The sequence below is a fragment of the Stigmatopora argus genome, chromosome 20 (genome assembly GCF_051989625.1).
Source record: "Stigmatopora argus isolate UIUO_Sarg chromosome 20, RoL_Sarg_1.0, whole genome shotgun sequence".
Classification (NCBI taxonomy): domain Eukaryota; kingdom Metazoa; phylum Chordata; class Actinopteri; order Syngnathiformes; family Syngnathidae; genus Stigmatopora; species Stigmatopora argus.
This window is the reverse complement of record NC_135406.1, coordinates 6,114,306-6,133,320: the sequence shown is the minus strand read 5'-3', so window position 1 is coordinate 6,133,320 and position 19,015 is coordinate 6,114,306. Positions and strand designations below refer to the sequence as shown.

General features: G+C 39.9%; 2 protein-coding genes across 3 annotated transcripts; one reads left to right on the top strand and one right to left on the bottom strand.

The window, feature by feature from the left end:
• Nucleotides 1–73: 73 nt before the first annotated feature.
• LOC144065906 (uncharacterized) lies at nucleotides 74–18,555 on the bottom strand. 2 transcript variants are annotated; one of them, XM_077589144.1, is made up of 4 exons: nucleotides 18,202–18,555; nucleotides 14,347–14,712; nucleotides 13,572–14,057; nucleotides 74–289 (listed from the first exon to the last, which is right to left on the bottom strand). In XM_077589144.1, exons 1-4 carry the CDS (start codon nucleotides 18,233–18,235, stop codon nucleotides 264–266), a joined length of 912 nt encoding a protein of 303 aa, XP_077445270.1. In that variant the 5' UTR covers nucleotides 18,236–18,555; the 3' UTR covers nucleotides 74–263. The 2 variants fall into 2 exon arrangements, with proteins under 2 accessions (XP_077445270.1, XP_077445269.1); XM_077589143.1 differs by lacking the exon at nucleotides 74–289 and having other exon boundaries at nucleotides 11,967–14,057.
• On the top strand, nucleotides 2,565–8,637 carry LOC144065924 (uncharacterized). Its single transcript, XM_077589169.1, has 2 exons — nucleotides 2,565–2,799; nucleotides 3,840–8,637. Exons 1-2 carry the CDS (start codon nucleotides 2,688–2,690, stop codon nucleotides 4,952–4,954), a joined length of 1,227 nt encoding a protein of 408 aa, XP_077445295.1. The 5' UTR covers nucleotides 2,565–2,687; the 3' UTR covers nucleotides 4,955–8,637.
• Nucleotides 18,556–19,015: the final 460 nt, after the last annotated feature.

Below are 19,015 nucleotides of genomic sequence, written 5' to 3'. Positions count from 1 at the left end.
TACCAGAGATGCTTTCGGATTTTTTTTCCTATTTGGCCTTGAAGACTGGGACGTTTTAATCTTGTGTTTGGTTCATTGCACCCCTTCTGAGCCCACAAATCATCCCAGTGAAGCGGGACTTCGCATTGCTTCTTTGGTGACACGCGCGGGGAGAGTGTTTCCCTTTGATGCATGCGGGCACGTCCACCGTTGCATGCACGAGCAGTGTTACCGAGACATCTGGACGATCGCAGGTGAGGGCGGAGCCCTGGGACCATCGCGGACTATTCAAGCATATTAAAACTGCAACCTGTTTGAGAACGGAATAATGGCGAAAAAGTTAGGTGAGAGAAAAATTGATTCAGAATGCAGGGTATTTAACCTGGAGTGGACAAACGATTATTTTTTTGTTCAATGAAAAGGCTGTTTGTCTCATTTGTCAAGAGACGGTGGCGGTATTCAAAGAATACAATCTTTGCCGACACTATGAATCCCGTCACAAAGACAAGTACGATAGATTGCAAGGCCAAATACGAGCAGACAAACTCTCAAAGCGAAAAAGTGGACTACTATCTCAGCAGAACCAGGCATCCGTTCGGGCCAGCTTTTGGGTTGCTAAATTGATAGCAAGCAGCGGTAAGCCTTTCACTGACGGAGAGTTTGTTAAGAAATGTATGGATACTGTCGCGGAGGAGGTGTGTCCCGAGAAGAAAGATGCATTTAATGCCGTAAGTCTGTCGGTGAGTACAATGACCAGACGCGTTGAAGAAATCGGGAGTAATGTATATGCCCAGCTAAAGCAGAAGACGAAATAATTTGACTTTTTTTCATTAGCACTGGATGAAAGCACGGACGTGCAAGACACAGCGCAACTGCTCATTTTTATTCGTGGAGTTAGCGCAAACTTTGAGATTTGCGAGGATCTGGCAGCCCTCCAAAGTCTCAAAGGGACTACAACGGGAGAGGATATTTTTGACAAAGTGTGCCAAACCATGGAGAAGTTGGACCTGGACTGGTCAAAGCTAGCTAGCATCACGACTGACGGGGCTCCTAGCATGGTGGCCGAAACTCGCGGTCTAATAATGGGACGCATGAACCAGGAGTTGGAAAAAAGGGGTGTCACCGCCCCGCTACGAGTCCACTGCCAAATTCACCACCAAGCACTGTGCTGCAGAATGTTGACGTGGGATTCTGTAATGACGGTTGTGGTGTCGTGCATAAACTTCAGAGCAAAGGGAGAAGATTGTGCATGGCACAACAGAAAGTTAATGTTCCATGGCTTTTTTTTCTATGAAGAACCCAGAGAGAGTTATTTAGTTATTATTTATTTCATAAATAGTGTTATTTATTTCCTGTTTTTTCTGTGAAGAAATCAGAGAGGGTTATTTAGTTATTATTTATTTCATTAATAGTGTTATTATATGTTTCCTGACTTTTTTTCTGTAAAGAACCTGGAAAGGGTTATTTGGTTATGTGTGGCTTTCTGGAAAACAATAAAAAAAAATTAAGCTCCCCTACGATCGTCACACTTTTTCTGTTACAAACTGACACCGGCCCCCCATCAGAGAAGGGAAAAGTTATGTGGCCCTCACAAGAAAAAGTTTGGGGACCCCTGCGCTAAATGGACCGAAGAGTATGCCGCTCGTCAGAATGCCTTGTGGACTGAGACGACGTCACAAGGTATCTCCTTCGAAGTTGTAAGCAGCTATGTTGAAAGATGTTTTCCTATTTTAATTAAATATTACTAATAATGATTTAAAAGGTTTGAATCATTATTCCAACAAAGGGAAGAATCATTTGTTGAAAATATCTCTATATAGTTATTTTTACATTTTACAAAATACTTATTGAACTAAAACACAAAAAGAACAAAATTGGAGGGAAAATTGCAAATATTCGTTAAAAATGGGAAAATCAAGACATAATTTACATCTAGTGGTTGGTCCAGATTAAGGGAATAATGTAAATAAAAGAAAAAACAAACTTTTCCTTTTGGATTTAAGACACCTTTGAGAAATTGCTAATTTTCTGATATAATTTCTTAAAATGTGCTTCCCCCGATAACTTTTGATTGACAGTGTCTTAAATATTGTGTACAGTGTCCACGAATACTGAACTTAGAATGAAACAAATTTTCTCCTGACCACGAGCGAGCAGTACGTAAATAAGAGACTGATTCCTGCGAGTTCAAACCGTTTCAATGAAGAACTACTTCTCCCGTGATGCCAATCGGCAAAACAGAACAGCACCATTATCAAGGGCGATTTTTTTCTGCGAATGCGCGTTTTGCGACGCCTCCTTTTGAGACGCGATCTTCAAGTGATTTATGTTTAATTTAATTTTCAATTAAATTCAAACCTGCGCAAACATTTTTTTGCTCAAACCACATGTCAGAAAATTTGAAGAATAATTATTTCCTATGTCCAACTCTCTTACATTTATAAACTTAATGCATCGAAGGAAGTGACGCTGCCACTGCGCATGCGCAGTTTTCGCCACCAAACTTAACCTATGGGTCCCCGTCGTGTCTAGCTTCAGCTACTTTATGACCTTAAATATCAGCCAAAATCCTTTTCAAGACCTCGTTGAAGCTTTGTGCGCTACTTTAGCTCAGCCTGTTAGCATATATCAAAGGAACAACTCTTCAAGTCGTCGAAGAACTTTGAAGCTTTGCGCCCTCTTTAACTTAGCCTAGCTAGCAGCTATCAATGGCGTCTCCTTCAGAATTTACGTGTGGGAAAAGACCAGCAAAGTTCCACGAGGAAAATTCGACATTTTGCAAAATAATGCATGCAAAAGTTGTCCTTCACAGACTAGAAGGTGGGTCCATTTTTATATCTATATATTCCCGTCATCATTAAGGCTTAATGGTAATTGTAGAAGTGCTATATCTGTGTGCTGCAATTGGAAATTCAAGTACAGTAATCCCTCAGCATTTCACTACATCGCGGATATTTTCTGGGGAAAATGTTATTTGTTTTTTAAATTATTTTTCAAACGGAAGCAACTCCCATGTCTTCCGCTTGCTACTAGGACTCAGCACTGAAGATTTTTATTTTATTCTAAGTTCATAAAAATGTGAAAAGTGGCCCAGAATTTACTTTTTTATTTTGACGCGTGTGGGTTTTCCCCGGGTACTCCGGCTTCCTCCCACATTCTAAAGACATGGTAGGCTGATTGGACACTCTAAATTGCTCCTAGGTATGAGTGTGAATGGTTGTGTGTCTTGTTGTGCCCTGCGAATGAATCAGGGTGCCCCGCCTCTGGCCTAAAGTCAGCTGGGATAGGCTCCAGCACCCCCCCCCCCCCGACTCTGATGAGGATAAAGCGGTTCAGAAAATGAGATGAGATTAAAGAATCCTTTGGGTTTAATAAAACAAAACATTTTTAAACATTGAAATGTGTAGGTGTGCTCTTAATTGTACTTTAATTTTGAAGGTGAACTCTTTTTTTCCTCAAACTGTTGATTACAATGCGGGTCACCCGCGAGTGCTATATGCTTATTCCTTGTTAATTAAACATTTGCTGTGGCAGCCAGCATATTTAAGGAATACCTTGACATACGAGTGTCCCAATTTACGGAAAATTTAAGAAACGGGCTAAATTCCGAGCAATTTTTTTCCTTGAGATATGAGACAAATTGGAGATACGAGCTTATTGAGATGGTTCCGGGTGGTCAAAAATGTGTGGGTGTGTATAGTCATTTGAGTTGATTTCAGTTAAATTTCAAGTTCATGTCATGTTTCGAGCCTAACCACCGCCAATATAAGTATAAGACTTACATTCCCAGTCTAACCTAAAGGACTTCTCGTTAGATAGACAGATTATGAAACATATAATTTATTTTCGTGTCTTTGCAGGTTTCATAGAATATCTTGGTCCTGATGGGAAAGAGTCTGTTGGCCTTAAAAAGGAACTTGAGCTCCCCCAAATCAAAGGGGAGGAGCCAGAGTTCTCTCAACAACAAATGAGAGACGAGCGACTTCCAATCAAGAAGGAGGAAGATGATGTCACCTGGTCATTTGGCGAATTCCTGAAGAGGGAAGAGGATCTGGGCGTGACCAGCAGAGGGGCGGAGCCTGCACACACCTTAACGTTACCCCAAATTAAAGAGGAGGAGCCAGAGTTCCCTCAACAGCAAATCAAAAAGGAGGAAGAAGATGTCACCGTGTCAACTGGTGAGCCTTTCAAGAGTGAAGAGGATCTGGGCGTGGCCGGCAGAGGGGCGGAGACTCCGAACGGCAGCTCAGCAGAAGGGCAAGCAGACAATTTAATTGCTCCGTTATCAGATACCGAAGACTTGCTTTATGACAATGAAGGTCTTAAGGACGGCAAACTCTGGAAATGCTCTCAGTGTGGAAAGACCTTTGGGAAAAAGTCTACCTTTAAAGCACATAGGAGGAGCCACACTGGGGAGAAACCCTTATCATGTACAGTTTGTGGTAAAAGATTTACAGAGAAGGGAAACTTAAAAACGCACACGAGAACACACTCGAGTGAAAAGCCATTTTCGTGTTCAGTTTGTGGTCAAAGATTCACACGGAAGGATCACTTAATTAGTCATGCAAGAACCCACACTGGTGAAAAACCATTTTCGTGTTCAGTTTGTGGTCAAAGATTCACACGGAAGGATCACTTAATTAGTCATGCAAGAACACACACTGGTGAAAAACCATTTTCGTGTTCAGTTTGTGGTAAAAGATTTAAAGAGAAAGGAAGCTTAAAAATCCACATAAGAACCCACACTGGTGAAAAACCATTTTCGTGTTCAGTTTGTGGTAAAAGATTTAACGAGAAAGGAAGCTTAAAAATACACACAAGAACCCACACTGGTGAAAAACCATTTTCGTGTTCAGTTTGTGGTCAAACATTTTCCGAAAGGAGAAGCTTAAAAAAACACTTATTAACCCACACTGGAGAACAATGTTTTCCTGCTCAGTCTCTGGCCACAGATTCGCTACAACAGCCCAATTAAAAAGCTACACAATTCAAAAACCTTTTCCAGGTGCAGTTTGGTGAGTAAAATATGGCCATATTCCTAAATAATATTTCAATTGTGGGCCAAGTTCTGATATCTGAAAAGCTCCAGTGTTTGTTTTTAAGCTCCAGTGTTTGTATTTAATCATAAAATGCTGCTAGGAAGTGGATTTTACCCCAGTTTAATTTTTGGCGTTTCACCATTGACGTCCATCGCTGTCTTTTCCCGGGAAAAATCACCCCCCTGGCCTGGTTGTAGTGTCTCAAAAGCGCCAGTATTTGTATTCAATCAATAAATGATGCTAGGAAGTGGATTTTACCTAATTTTAGTGCATTTTTTTGTCATTTCACGTATGGACGTATCGGCGTTCATCGCTGTCTTTTTACCGGGGAAATGATACTCCGGGCCCGGTTCTGATGTCTAAAAAGCTCCAGTATTTGTATTTAATCAATAAATGCTGTTTTCGGCTGGATTTTACCCCACTTTCTGGCAATGTTTGCCCGTACGCCATTGACGTTCATCGCTGTCTTTTCCCGGGAAAATCACCCCCTGGCCTGGTTTTAATGTCTGAAAAGCTCCAGTATTTGTATTTAATCGTGAAATGCTGCTAGGAAGTGGATTTTACCCCATTTTTGTGCATTGATTTATTGATTTTTTTTTTTATGTGTTGCAGCTGTAGCTGCAGTAGAGGTTTTATAGCCATAAAATAGTTTTTGAGGGTTGGATTGATACGTTGAAGGCGCTACCAGAAAATTCACCGCCCGCCACTGGTATGTATGTACAGTGGTACCTCGAGATACGAGCTTAATCCGTTCCAGAACTGAGCTCGTATGACGAGATTCTCGTAACTCGAGCGGACGTTTTCCATTGAAATGAACGGAAAAAGAATTAATTCGTTCCAGCCCTCTGAAAAAACACAAAACAGGATATTGGATTGGAAAAAATGTTTTATTTCTTCTAATTCACCATCTATTAACAAAGTAACACATAACTAGTGGTTTAATAGTAATAAAATGTGTTTAATCTAACTAAAATTGGGCAGATTTCTCCGACAGGAGACAGAGACGTTTGGGGGGGTGGGGTTCGTTTTTTTCCCACGACAACGCACTCGTAAACGGAACAAACAAATTTAAATTAACTTGGATTAATATATACAGACACTCAATCATACGTTTAATGTAACTTTACACAAAACTGAATTCTAATTTTGTTTTCATTTTTTTTACCTTCGTTCTGGCCGGGTTAGCTGTTTGCCACGCATCTGCCCTCACGTTCGCTATCGATGGACTGTTTGCTGTTGTATTGCCTTCAAAATATTCCCAAAATGATGCACACAAATGTCTTCACAATAGGATAAAGCACGACCACTTGCCAACGAGAAATAGTCTTTAAAGAACGGACGCGGTACCTTTCCCAAGAAAGAATAACAGGAAATGACATAGCTGAGCTTCCCACGTATTGATTGTGGGTAATGAAGTTTTATTCTGAGAAAGGTATGGGTGTTGTTTGCAGGAGTATACTTCATTACCCAGAGAGCCTTCTTTTTGCATGCGCGTTGTGCGTTTCCTGGTCCGAGAAGGAACTCGTTTGAATTATTCGTTCCGTGCTCGTAAATATTGTTATACACGAAAGATATGCAAAAAAGACCTGGCTTGGTTGCATCACGAAATTTTGACCGCATAACGGGCGAATTATTCGATCGAAATTTCCCCCGTAAGACGAGCATTTTGTATGACGAGCGGTCGTATGACGAGGTACCACTGTATATGTATGTATGTGTATTGGATTGGATAACTTTATAACTTTATTCATCCTGTATTCGGGAAATTTCATTGTGACAGTAGCAAGAAAAGGCATAGTTATAAGTTAGACAGTACAGTCGCAAAGGCCACACAACAACAAAGCAAAACTACAAAGCAAATCAAAGTAAATGGAAACTGGAAAATGGAAACAAAAACTGGAACCACACACAGGAAGTCTTCCACAAGATGGGGAACTTCTGCAGACTGACCGAGGTAGAGAATATGCAGATTCACTCTTCCAAGCTTATCCGCACAGTTCCTCAGTAGTCTGGAGCTGAAGACAACAGTAGCAGAGTAGGGCCCCTCGACTCTGTTGCTCGTAAGCGCCGACAGCTCTTCCATCTTATCCCACGATGGAACAGTTGGTCAGAAGCGTTGCCTCTTCTCCCGGCACTTTTGTCCAGCTCTGAATCCCCGGCGGCATCGAGGTGTTGCTCCTTCCGCTGCGTATTGTAACAGCTAGTCCCATGTGTGTGGCAGCGTAGGTATGGCTGAATGGTTCCAAAAAAAGAAGTAGCTGAAAGAAGCCAGGCTAACAGAACAAGGAAAGTTGTAAAAACATTAAAGTATAAAGTACAAAGTAAAGTAAAAAGGAATGTATTAAGAAATATTAAAATGTAATTGAAAAAAAGATAGGAGGGCTGTAAATAACGAAAAACAAGAGTGTACAGAGCTACTTCCACTGGCTCCCGCGTGAACGGCGCCATCTTGGAATCCACATACATACCATCTTGGTATGTATGTGTATGTATGTGTATGTATGTGTATGTATGTGTATGTATGTGTATGTATGTGTGTGTATGTGTATGTATGTGTATGTACGTGTGTGTATGTGTGTGTATGTGTGTGTATGTATGTGTATGTATATGTATGTATATGTATGTGTTACACCCTGCATTTGATCTTGACACACGGGGAAATAATCAGAACAGTGAAATGTCGTTGTTACTTCAATCCAACTTTTACTGTAATCATTCAACACAAAAACCCATAACATACAATTACACCCATATATATACATTATCAACATGTTAGAACCCAAAACATAATGTACAATTACACCTATATATATAAATATATATATTATCAACACTTTAGAACCTTGTTGGAGTAATCATTATTATAAATGTGTTTGCAATGCTTATTTAGGAATATAAAGCCTTATAATATACATGCTTACTATATTAATCAATATATTTGCTTATTAGGAATAGTAATGCTCATCCTAAATGTGTAACTATATTAAACAATATATATATATTGTTGATCGCTTTTATGTTAGAGTTAGAATTAATATGTGTTTTCAACGAAGACAAACGCTTACTCCAAGGTCACTCTCCAGGACAGCTGGCTCCAGCTAGAGACTTAACAATTCACTGAGTCCTTGCTCCGAGGACTGATTACTGGAAGATACGCCTCAACCCTTTCCCCAGATACAAGTTCCAGGATCTACAAGGACTCTTAAACTACTTTGTTTACCTTATAATGAAAATATTATGCAATTCCTCACGCCATTGTTTGGGTGCCTTGTTCAACTTTTATGCTCACTTCGGCAATTCTCGCACTGTTGTTTTTCTAGATTACATAAACATGTTTTTCGAGTGTCGCGATTAAATACAATGATTCAGTTACTGCAATTAAGAATGCCTTGTGGACTAAGACGACGTCACAAGGTATCTCCTTCGAAGTTGTAAGCAGTTATGTTGAAAGATGTTTTTCCTTTTTTAATTAAATATTACTAATAATGATTCAAAAGGTTTTAATCATTATTCCAACAAGAACCAATTTAAGAAATAAAGTACACACATTCAAACACAATAGATGGTTATTCTAGATTAAAATACAAAAACTATATTTTAAAAAATGCTGTCATTTTAAAGCCGGCTTGTTGTAGAAATAACGAGGTGAGAAACCCAAGACCATTTGTATTCATGTACAAATTCGAGCCCATCATCGACGTGTAGTCTAAACACATTGGACACAGAATGTTCGCCAAACATTTAGACTGAAACAAACCTTAAAAAGTCAGAAGGAGAACCTTAAGAGACAACTGTGTTGGTGTGGGAAGGGGTGATGATGGCTTCATCAGTTTATGAATGTAGAACAAATGTATTCTGTGAACTTCCTCACGTATGAAGTCGCATGCCGTGATTCTAGGCCTGGATGACCTGGCAAAAAAAAAGTCTTTCAGAAATTTTGCTTACAAAATGTGTTCTCAGTTAATGACAACCTTAAGAAATGTTTCATTTTCCTTTATTATTCATTTCAAACGTGCATTTTCAGTAACTACTGATTGACAGTGACACGTTAGTTTTTCCCAATTGCTAATTCAGAAAATCCAACTCACGAAAGCAAAAGGCCACATTCAATTAAACTTGCTCCCATTTGTCAAAACCTCAAACCCATTTCACTCATAAAATCAATTCACACCTCACAATCCTCCTTTCTCATAATTTGAAACTAAGTCACTGAATTTCACAACCTAAACACGTTTTCATTCAGTTGTGGAACTTCTTCCACAACTTTTAAATTCATTCATTCATCTTCCATATTCCATACAGCCACAAAAATGGGACCTGCACCCTTGAACAAAGCATGCACGTGTGACATACTAGAGTGTTTGATCTATTAGTGTGACATGCTAGAGTGTTTGATTTATTAATGATTGCATGTAAAGAAGGTACAACGAGTTTGGATTGAATGTGTGTATCGGTGTTCGATTGTTGATCCTTTGATCCATATGACAAGTGTGGGGCATGTTAAAGAAGATCGGTATTCGATTATTGATGTCTTAGCAAATAGCTTGAGGCACGGGAGATGTGTTGAATCATTACAGTAAAAGTTGGATTGAAGAAACAACATCTCACTGTTCTGATTATTTCCCCCTGTGTGTCAAGGTATGCTGTTTGTTGTAAAGGCTGGTTGAGTTTGGGGTTTGTAATATACACTGTTTAGCGTGTGAGAAAAGAGATAATGGTTATTAATGTTTATTTACTTTTGAATTACGGGCGTGAATGTGCGAATCTCGGGTCACGCACATGGAATAGCATTTAGCATGCTACCTTCGGCCACCATTATCGTTGACAGTGTCTATAACGGTCATAGAAAGGATGTTATATTATTGATATTGCATTTTTTGCCCTGTTGAATAGATGAGAAGTTGTAAAAGGAAAAGATATAACAAGTTATGACCGTGTGTTGAACGAGTGTGTGTGTATTGTGTTTTGGCTTCTAAAGTGTTGCATATATATATATATATATATATATATATGTATATATATATATATATATATATATATATATATATGTATATATATGTATATATGTATATATATATGTATGTATGTGTATGTATATGTATATGTGTATATGTATATGTATGTGTGTAATTGTACATTATGTTTTGGGTTCTAACGTGTTGATAATGTATATATATGGGTGTAATTGTATGTCATGGGTTTTTGTGTTGATCATTACAGTAAAAGTTGGATTGAAGAAACAACAATGGATCACTGTTCTGATTATTTCTCCCCGTGTTTCAAGATCAAATGCAGGGTGTAACACATGCAGCAAATTTAGTTCCAATTTTCTCCAAATTTTATCCGTGAAAGTGCATAATTTTTAGTATGTGAGTAGTAAAAGTCGTAGACTACTAGGATTGACCCACCTTGCCTGGAAACTATGGAAATATCTTTTTATAAATAGTACCACAAAAAATGGGACCTGCAACCAATGTTCCCTCTAAGCTGCGCGCGTGCGCAATTGCGCACTACTCTCGTCTTCTCCGTGCAGCAGCAATCATATGGCGCACACAAAATAAAATCCAAACTTTTTTCCTCTTTCCTCATGATGGCGCCGTTCATGCGGCAGCCAGTAACAGTAGCTCTGTCCGCTCTTATGTTTTTCGTGTTTTACAGCTCTTCTATCTTTTTTTTAATTACATTCTAATAACTTTACTGTGCAAATAGAAGAACAAGCGGCAAAATCAGGTGAGAACTGTCTAAATCTGCTGTGTGTGTGGTTGTGCGCGTGCGTGCGTGTGTCTAGTATGTGTGATCGTTTGTCTTCAACCTACACCAGGCATGTCCAAAGTCCGGCCCGCGGGCCAATTGCGGCCCGTGGACAAATTTTTACCGGCCCGCGGCCTCTATCATGAATGTTTTTTTTTTTTTTTTTTTTTAATATTTTTTTTTTTTTTTTTTTTTTTTCATCATGAAATCAATAATATGCGGCCCGCCAGCACTGTTGACCACAGTATAAAATACATGTGTACAAAAAGCTATTTTTCATATTTTTCATTTCACCAGAAGATGGCAGTAGCCCTGTGGCCGCACTCTGGCCGCCGTGACCCTTGACCTTGCGTGATCGTTTCAGCCCAGCACATTTCTAACATGGCGTCTGTAAACAAAAAAAGGAAAGTTGACCGCGAGGGCCGCCGCTTCCAGGACAAGTGGAAATTTGAGTATTTTTTCACTGAAATACGAAACAACTGTGTCTGCCTAATTTGCCAAGTGACTGGCTGTTTTCAAGGAATTCAACATCAAGAGGCACTACCAGACGAAACATGCTAGCTACGACAAGCTAACTGGGAACAAACGCGGTGAAAAAGTGAAGCAACTGGAAGCTGTTTTAACGGCACAGCAAAGCTTTTTCACAAGAGTCCGTGAGTCAAATGAAAATGCCACAAAGGCAAGCTACGACGTGGCAACGCTGATTGCAAAGCACTGCAAACCTTTCACTGAGGGTGAATTTATTAAAGACTGTGTAATGAAAATGGTTGAGAAAATTTGTCCCGCGAAGAAGCAAGAGTTTGCCAATATTTGCCTGGCTCGTAATACTGTGGTACGGAGAATTGAAGACGTTTCATTAGATATTAAGAGACAGTTAGAGGAAAAAGGAACTGAGTTTGACTTTTTCTCGTTAGCGTGCGATGAAAGCACGGATGCGTCCGACACCGCTCAGTTACTGATCTTTTTAAGAGGAGTGGACAATGACATGAACGTGAGTGAAGAGCTTCTGGACCTCCAGAGTCTGAAGGGCCAAACAAGAGGAACGGATTTATTTGTTTCTGTTTGTTCCACCGTAAAAAAAACATAACGGTCAAATTTCCATGGTTAGTTACTACTACTACATTCAAAGAATGTCAGGCTAAATAGTCGGCCCCCACACATTTTCACCTTACCAAATCTGGCCCTCTTTGCAAAAAGTTTGGACACCCCTGGTTTAGAGGGTTGGATTTTGTTCACATTTGAAAGAAATAGTAATGGAAAATAAAAAAACTTCCGCTCGAGTTACGAGAATCTCGTCATACGATCTCAGTCCCGGAACGGAATAAGATCGTATGTCGAGGTACCACTGTACAGTCGTACCTCTACTTACAAAATTAATTGGTTAAGCAACTTTTTTTCGTAACTTGAAAATTTCGTAAGTAGGTGTACTTTATACGTAAATTCTCTCATTCATCCCACGGTCCTCACACAACTACCAACTAAACCCTTTGAAATTGGTCAAAGTGTTCCAATTTTGTATGAAATATGTGAGGCAACCCAAAAAAATCCCACATGACCAATTTTTTGGGTAATTTTCTTAGGAGGCATGATGAGAAAAACAGAAGCAGCTGCTTTATCCACACTTGGAAAAACTCAACAACAAAAACACTGTCAGAACTCCGTGACGACGAACGGCGGTCAAAACTACATCAGAGAGAATCTTGAATCAGTGGTTGTAGTGAGACAGCCAATGAGAGCCCAGTATAGAGTAAGGTGCATCCGCCACAATATTTTCAAAATAATAAAAAACGGATAACGAATGCATGTACTTTTTGGGGGGTTTATAACTTGGATATTTTTCTTATCTCGAGGCATTCATTTGCATATATAAAGCTTTCGTAACCTGAACATTTCACACCTAGAGGCATTCGTAAGTAGAGGAATGACTGTATTAAAAAATATGTTAAAAAAGACAAGTAAAAGAAAAAGTGAAAACATCAGTGATTTTTTTTCCCAGGTCATCCAGGCCTAGGATCACAGCATATAACTTTCTTAAGGTTTTCTCTCAAGTGTGGGTTCTTGCATGTCTTTTTAAGTTTGACCTAATTGTAAATTGTTTACCACAAACAGAGCACGAAAAAGGTTTCTCACCGGTGTGGGTTCTTATGTGATTTTTTAAGGATTGATTTGTTGAGAAAGCGTGACCACAAACTGAGCAAGGAAACAGGTTTTCACCAGTGTGGGTTTTTACATGTGTTTTTAAGTATCTCCTCCCTCTGAATGTTTGACCACAAACTGAGCATGAAAATGGTTTATCACCAGTGTGGGTTGCAGTGTGTATTTTCAAGGATCCAATTTTTGTGAAGCTTTGAGCACAAATTGAGCAGGAAAAAGGTTTTGCAACAGTGTGGGTTCTTAAGTGTGTTTTTAAACATTGCCTCCAAGAAAAAGCTTTATCACAAACTGAGCATGAAAAGGGTTTTTCACCTGTATGGGTTCTTAAGTGATTTTTCAAGTGTTCTTTCCTAGTGTATCTTTGACCACAAACTGAGCAGGAAAATGGTTTTTCACCTGTGTGGGTTCTTAAGTGACCTTTTAAGTGTCCCTTCTGGGTGAATCGTTGACCACAGACTGAGCAGGAAAATGGTTTTTCACCTGTGTGGGTTCTTAAATGACCATTCAAGTGCGCCTTCCAAGTGAATCTTTGACCACAGACTGAGCAAGGAAAGTGTTTTTCATCCGTGTGGGTCACCATGTGCATTTTTAAGGTTTTCTTTTGACGGAATTTTTTACCACAAACGGAGCAGCAAAAAGGTCTCTCACCAGTGTGGATTCTTGTGTGTATTTTAAAGTCATACTTTTCAGCAAAGGATTTCCCACACTGAGAGCAATTCCACCGTTTGTCGTCCAGTTGAATTTTCTTGTGACCTCCATCATCATCATCACCATCATCATCATCATGAGATTGTGACGCAACATCGTCGGCATCTGATAGAGGAGCAATAAAATCATTTGCTTGCCATCCTTCTGTTGAGCTGATGCCATGTGGAGGCTCCACCCCTCTTCTGGCCTCTGCCACACGATCTTCACACTTCAAGGGGTCACCAGTCGACCGGGCGACATCTTCCTCCTCTTTAACCAATGGCAGCTCTTCCTTCTTCTCCCTTTTGATTGGAAGTTGGTCTTTTCTCTGTTGCCGTTGAGGGTGCTCTGGCTGCTCCACTTTGATTCGGCGGTGCTCAAATTCCTCTTTAATGACGGCAGCAGACGCTGGCACCTGCCACTCAGGACCAAGATATTTTGCCAAACCTGCAAGACAAAAGACCAAAAATATATTTTATGGTCTCCCTGCGAGGTTAAACTTTTCAAGGAGCGAACATAGCGTGATCTAGATTTTTTTCCAGGGCACTTAAAAAGCAGTAACTGTGCGTGAACGCACGATGCCGCTGTTTGACCACGCAAGTCCCATATGCTGGCCTAAGCCTTTTTAATGGGGCATTCGTAATGACCTAGGTTGTATATTATAATATAGAAATATTTTAAATAATGAAATGATCCACCTTTATGCTCCTTTCTATGTTAGTGACTTTATACTCACGGATTTGCAAGTGTGATGTGGTGTCGTTGTTATCTATTGGTGGAACTATGAGGGTCCCTGCTTGGGAATTTTCTGTTAGGCTGCTCCCACTCGAAGGCTCCGCCCCTCTACTGGCCTCACCCGGATCTTTATCTTCACTCCTCAAGGGCTCAACAGTCCTTATGGGGACGTCCATTCCCTCCTCTTTAACATATAGAGGGTCTTCCTCCACCTTTATGAGGATACGCTGATGCTTCTCAATGTGAGGTTTTCCAACTGTAATAAAATACTCATGTTGTTCCTCTTTAATGCGTTCAAATTCATAATTTTCTTCTTTCACCACAGGAGCAGATTCCTGGCGCTGAGGACGATGCGCTTGACTGACATCTGCAAGACAACAGTACACGAGACAAATCTTATTGCCACGGCAATAACCCTGAAAACGAACCTGATAAGCAAAAGCAATATAGAATAAATCGTAATTCTTATTGGGGTTTTAACCAATAATAATGATATGGAAAAACCACCGTTGTAATTCAACTATAAAAACATGAATGGCAAACCTTCGCAAAACTCACCCTTTACTAAAAAAAAGCCCCCCTCTAATATCTGTTTGGTGAAATTTTGGTTCATTACTAGGTTTGTGTTTAGGCGTGCAAATTTTAACAGGCTTATTTTTAGCCATGCATTACACCTAGCGGCAACTACAGTTGTACACCTGTTGTCTTCGTTTTAACCCTACTAGCCCTATTCACACCAAACTTTTAGGAGATCCTGATAACTTCACCCCCGCAAACCCATTGGTTACCCCTCCTCATATCAAGCCAGAGTGATACAGTGGTACCTCTACATACGAGCTTAATTCGTTCCGGGACTCGTATGTCGATCTTATCGTAACTTGAGCGAACGTTTCCCATTGAAATGAACTAAAAACAAATGATTTTTTTCCAACCCTCTGAAAAAACACCAAAACAGGATATTGGATTGGAAAAACATTTGTATTTTTTCTAATTTGCCATCTATTGACAAAGTAACAAATAACGATTGGTTTAATAGTACTAAAATGTGTTTAATAGGACTCAAATTAGACGCGGAGGGTTCACAGACGGAGATAGAAGCAGGCGGGGGGGGGGGGGGGGGGGGGGGGTTCTGGGGCACTTCATCCACGGCAACGCACTCGTAACCGAACAAAAAAATGTAAATTAACTTGGATTAATATATACAGACACACTCAAACACGTTTAATGTAACTTTACACAAAACTCAATTCTAATTGTGTTTTAATTTTTTTTTACCTTCGTTCTGGGCGGGTTAGCTGTTTGCCACGCCTCCACCCTCACGTTCGCTATCGATGGGCTTTTTACTGTTGTATTCCCTTCAAAATATTCCGAAAATGATGCACACAAATGTCCTCACAATAGGATAACGCACGACCACTTGCCAACGAGAAGTAGTCTTGAATGAGCGATCGCAGGAGCTAACAGGCTAAGGAAGGAAAAACAGGAAATGCAACAGCTCAGCCTACCCACGTATTAATTGTGGGTAATGAAGTTATATTCTGAGAAAGGGTGCCATTGGCTATCGGTGTTGTGTGCACGAGTATACTTCATTACCCAGAAAGCCCTCTTTTTGCCCGTGCATGCGCGTTGTGCGTTTTCTGGTCCATGTATAGCGGAAACTCGTCTAAATAAATCGTTCAGTGCTCGTAGATATCTGTTATACACGAAAGAGATGCGGCAAAAAAGACAGTGCGCTACAATGATAAACAGCCTCTCATTTCATGGCCACTTGGCTTACTCGCATCTCGATTTTTTTCTCGTATCTAGAGCGAATTATTTGCTCGAAATTTTCCTCGTATCTCGAGCATCTCATAGGTAGAGCTGCTCGTATGTAGAGGTACCACTGTAATTCAAAATGGGTACAGCCCTTTTGAAATAAGACACCACTTTATAAGCAGGGTAAAGATCATAAAACTAAAGATTTTCTTGGGAAAAGACAGCGATGAACGTCAATGGCATACCGGCAAAAAATGCCCGAAAATGGGGTAAAATCCAACCGAAAACAGCATTTATTGATTAAATACAAATACTGGAGCTTTTTAGACATCAGAACCGGGCCCGGGGTATCATTTCCCCGGGAAAAAGACAGCAATGGACGTCGATACGCCTGCGACAATGCATTGTGGTGTTGCCAACTCGAAATCTAATTGGTTAAAGCAACAGTCTTATCGACGCTTGTTTAATGCAGCAGAGCCCGCAGAACTGATTGTGAAGGCCCTGAGGCAGATTTCTGACCCTGGCAACAAATAATGGCTGAAATGTGATTGGTTAAATGCTTCAATATAAAAACACACATCTGGAAGCATTGCAACCAGGGGGAAAAGCAATGAAAGGAAGCTGACAGACAATTTGGAATTATTTAATAAGTATTGATGGCGAGAATATAATATATGATTCAAATATTTCTTAGGCCGGCAGAGAAGGCCTTGAGGGCCCGCCACTGCTATATTGTGCCTGTACTTTTAGCAGTCGCCTTTCTAACCCTTATTGAACGCAAAGTGAGGTGGTCTCACCAAACCCAATTACTTAAAATTCTTGCATACTCCTCCATTGCACATTTGGGTTGGATAACTCCACTCTAGCAGTATTTGCTTTAATCACATACATCTTTATAACCTTATCTGCTTTCGAACTTGTTAAAGCTAATAATGCCACATCTATGAACATATTAGCAATCTCATGATCAAAATCACCCGTATTGACTGCACTCACTCCTTTAGTTATATTATCTCTAGCAGGACTGACTACCCCCTATGACAGGGTTGGGCCCTAAATGGTTAATAATAATAATAATAATCGGACATAGGCCCTGTCGTCATTATCAACAACAACAAAAAAAGCCTACTTGTCATCACACCCAGAAACTAGCTCTGTTAGCCACATTAATAGCCTTGTCTGCACTTTTAAGTCTTTTCTTCTACCTACGTGTTGCATACACCCTAACACTTACCCTCTCCCCTAATAATTTAGTAGCTGTAGTAATCTGGAAAAACCCTCAAATTCATATCTCACTTCCTTTGGCCACAGCGATCTCATGATCCCTATTAATACTCCCCCTCCTACCAAGCATCACTATGCTGTTAAACTAAGAGACTTAGGTTTAACTAGACCAAGGGCCTTCAAAGCCATAAGCAAGGGTGAGAACCCCTTAGACCAGGGGTGTCAGACTCGGGTTGGTTCGCGGGCCGCTTTAACGTCAACTTGATTTCACGTGGGCCGGACCATTTTAGATATAATATTTAGATTTTTTTAAATAAATGGATTAAAAGAACTGGATTAAAAGCCCTGAATATTCAGTTTTTTTATAGATCTAAAACAATGTTTATTTTAGCTTTTTTAAAATATATTTTTAGATTTTACAAAATGATTTTTGAACTTAAAACAGAAAAAAATGATTAAAAAAATACAATTATTGATTTAAAAAGGGGGAAAATCAGGAAATTTAATATACATCTATACTCTTCATTTTAATTTGATCCTAAAACAGAAAGTCAGCACTCATGATTTACTTTCCCGGGCCACACAAAATGATGCGGCGGGCCAGATTAGGCCCCCGGGCCGCCACTTTGACACATGTGCTTTAGACTGTAAATCTTGCGAGATTATCTCACATCTCCTGTATGCAAAACAGATACTTTTATTAAACGAAAGCCTTACTAGAAGGGAAGGCCTCGATCCTACAAAATTGAGTTAACAGCTAAACGCCCAAACCAGAGAGCATCCTTCTACCCGTCCCCCGCCTGACTTTTTTTTTCCACAAAAATAGCACTTCTACAACTACCATTAAGGGAATATATAGATATAAAAATGGACCCACCTTCTAGTCTGTGAAGTACAACTTTTGCATACATTATTTTGCAAAGTGTCGAGTGTTCCTCCTGAAACTTTGCTGGTCTTTTCCCACACGTCAATTCTGATGGAGGATCCTTTGATAGCTGCTAGCTAGGCTAAGCTAAAGTAGGCCGCAAAGCTTCAACGAAGTCTTAGACGACTTGAATATGATGTTGACTGAAACTTAACACCATAGCGTAGCTAAGCAAGACACTTCGGAGACCCGTGGGTGTATTTAAGTGGCTAAAATTGAGGAAAAACAAGACACGCAACGTCACAAGATGTTCACGAGGAACGGAACCGTGACTTTTGGTGTTGCGCATGCGCGGAATATTGCGTCACTTCCTGTATAGTAGTAGCGTCACTTCTTTCGATGGCATTGAATTGAATGCTTTTATTCTGATTATACAAGTATAACGAGATTTAAATCTTTCACCACATAGTGAAAAAATAACAACAACAAACAGACAAATAAATAATCAATAAATACCAATTTTTCAAAGCACTTAGTGATGATTATTGTGAGGAACTGGGATGATGGTGGCTGATTTCAGACAGGCTGGGACGGAGGCTTGTTCCAGTGAAAGGTTGAAAATGACCATGAAGACTGGTGAGTGAACCTCTACACCATCAGGTGGTGAAGAAAATAAATAAAAAACAATTTAAAAAAAAAAGTTTCTCAGCCACAAGCCCGCAGCCCACAGAGACACATTCAATACATTGCTACAGTGCCCTCTGGTGGTTACAATAAATACGTGCTTGTGTGTTATACACAGATAGAAATCAATGAGGACTATAAA

Bases quoted from the DNA above. Each gene is read 5' to 3' on its own strand.
- LOC144065924 (XM_077589169.1), top strand. From the start codon at position 2,688: ATGGCGTCTCCTTCAGAATTTACGTGTGGGAAAAGACCAGCAAAGTTC. The intron at 2,800-3,839 runs GTGGGTCCATTT...GTGTCTTTGCAG, and splicing joins TGTCCTTCACAGACTAGAAG to GTTTCATAGAATATCTTGGT.
- LOC144065906 (XM_077589143.1), bottom strand. From the start codon at position 18,235: ATGTATGCAAAAGTTGTACTTCACAGACTAGAAG. The intron at 14,713-18,201 runs GTGGGTCCATTT...GTTGTCTTGCAG, and splicing joins TGTACTTCACAGACTAGAAG to ATGTCAGTCAAGCGCATCGT. The intron at 14,058-14,346 runs GTGAGTATAAAG...TTTGTCTTGCAG, and splicing joins CACATCACACTTGCAAATCC to GTTTGGCAAAATATCTTGGT.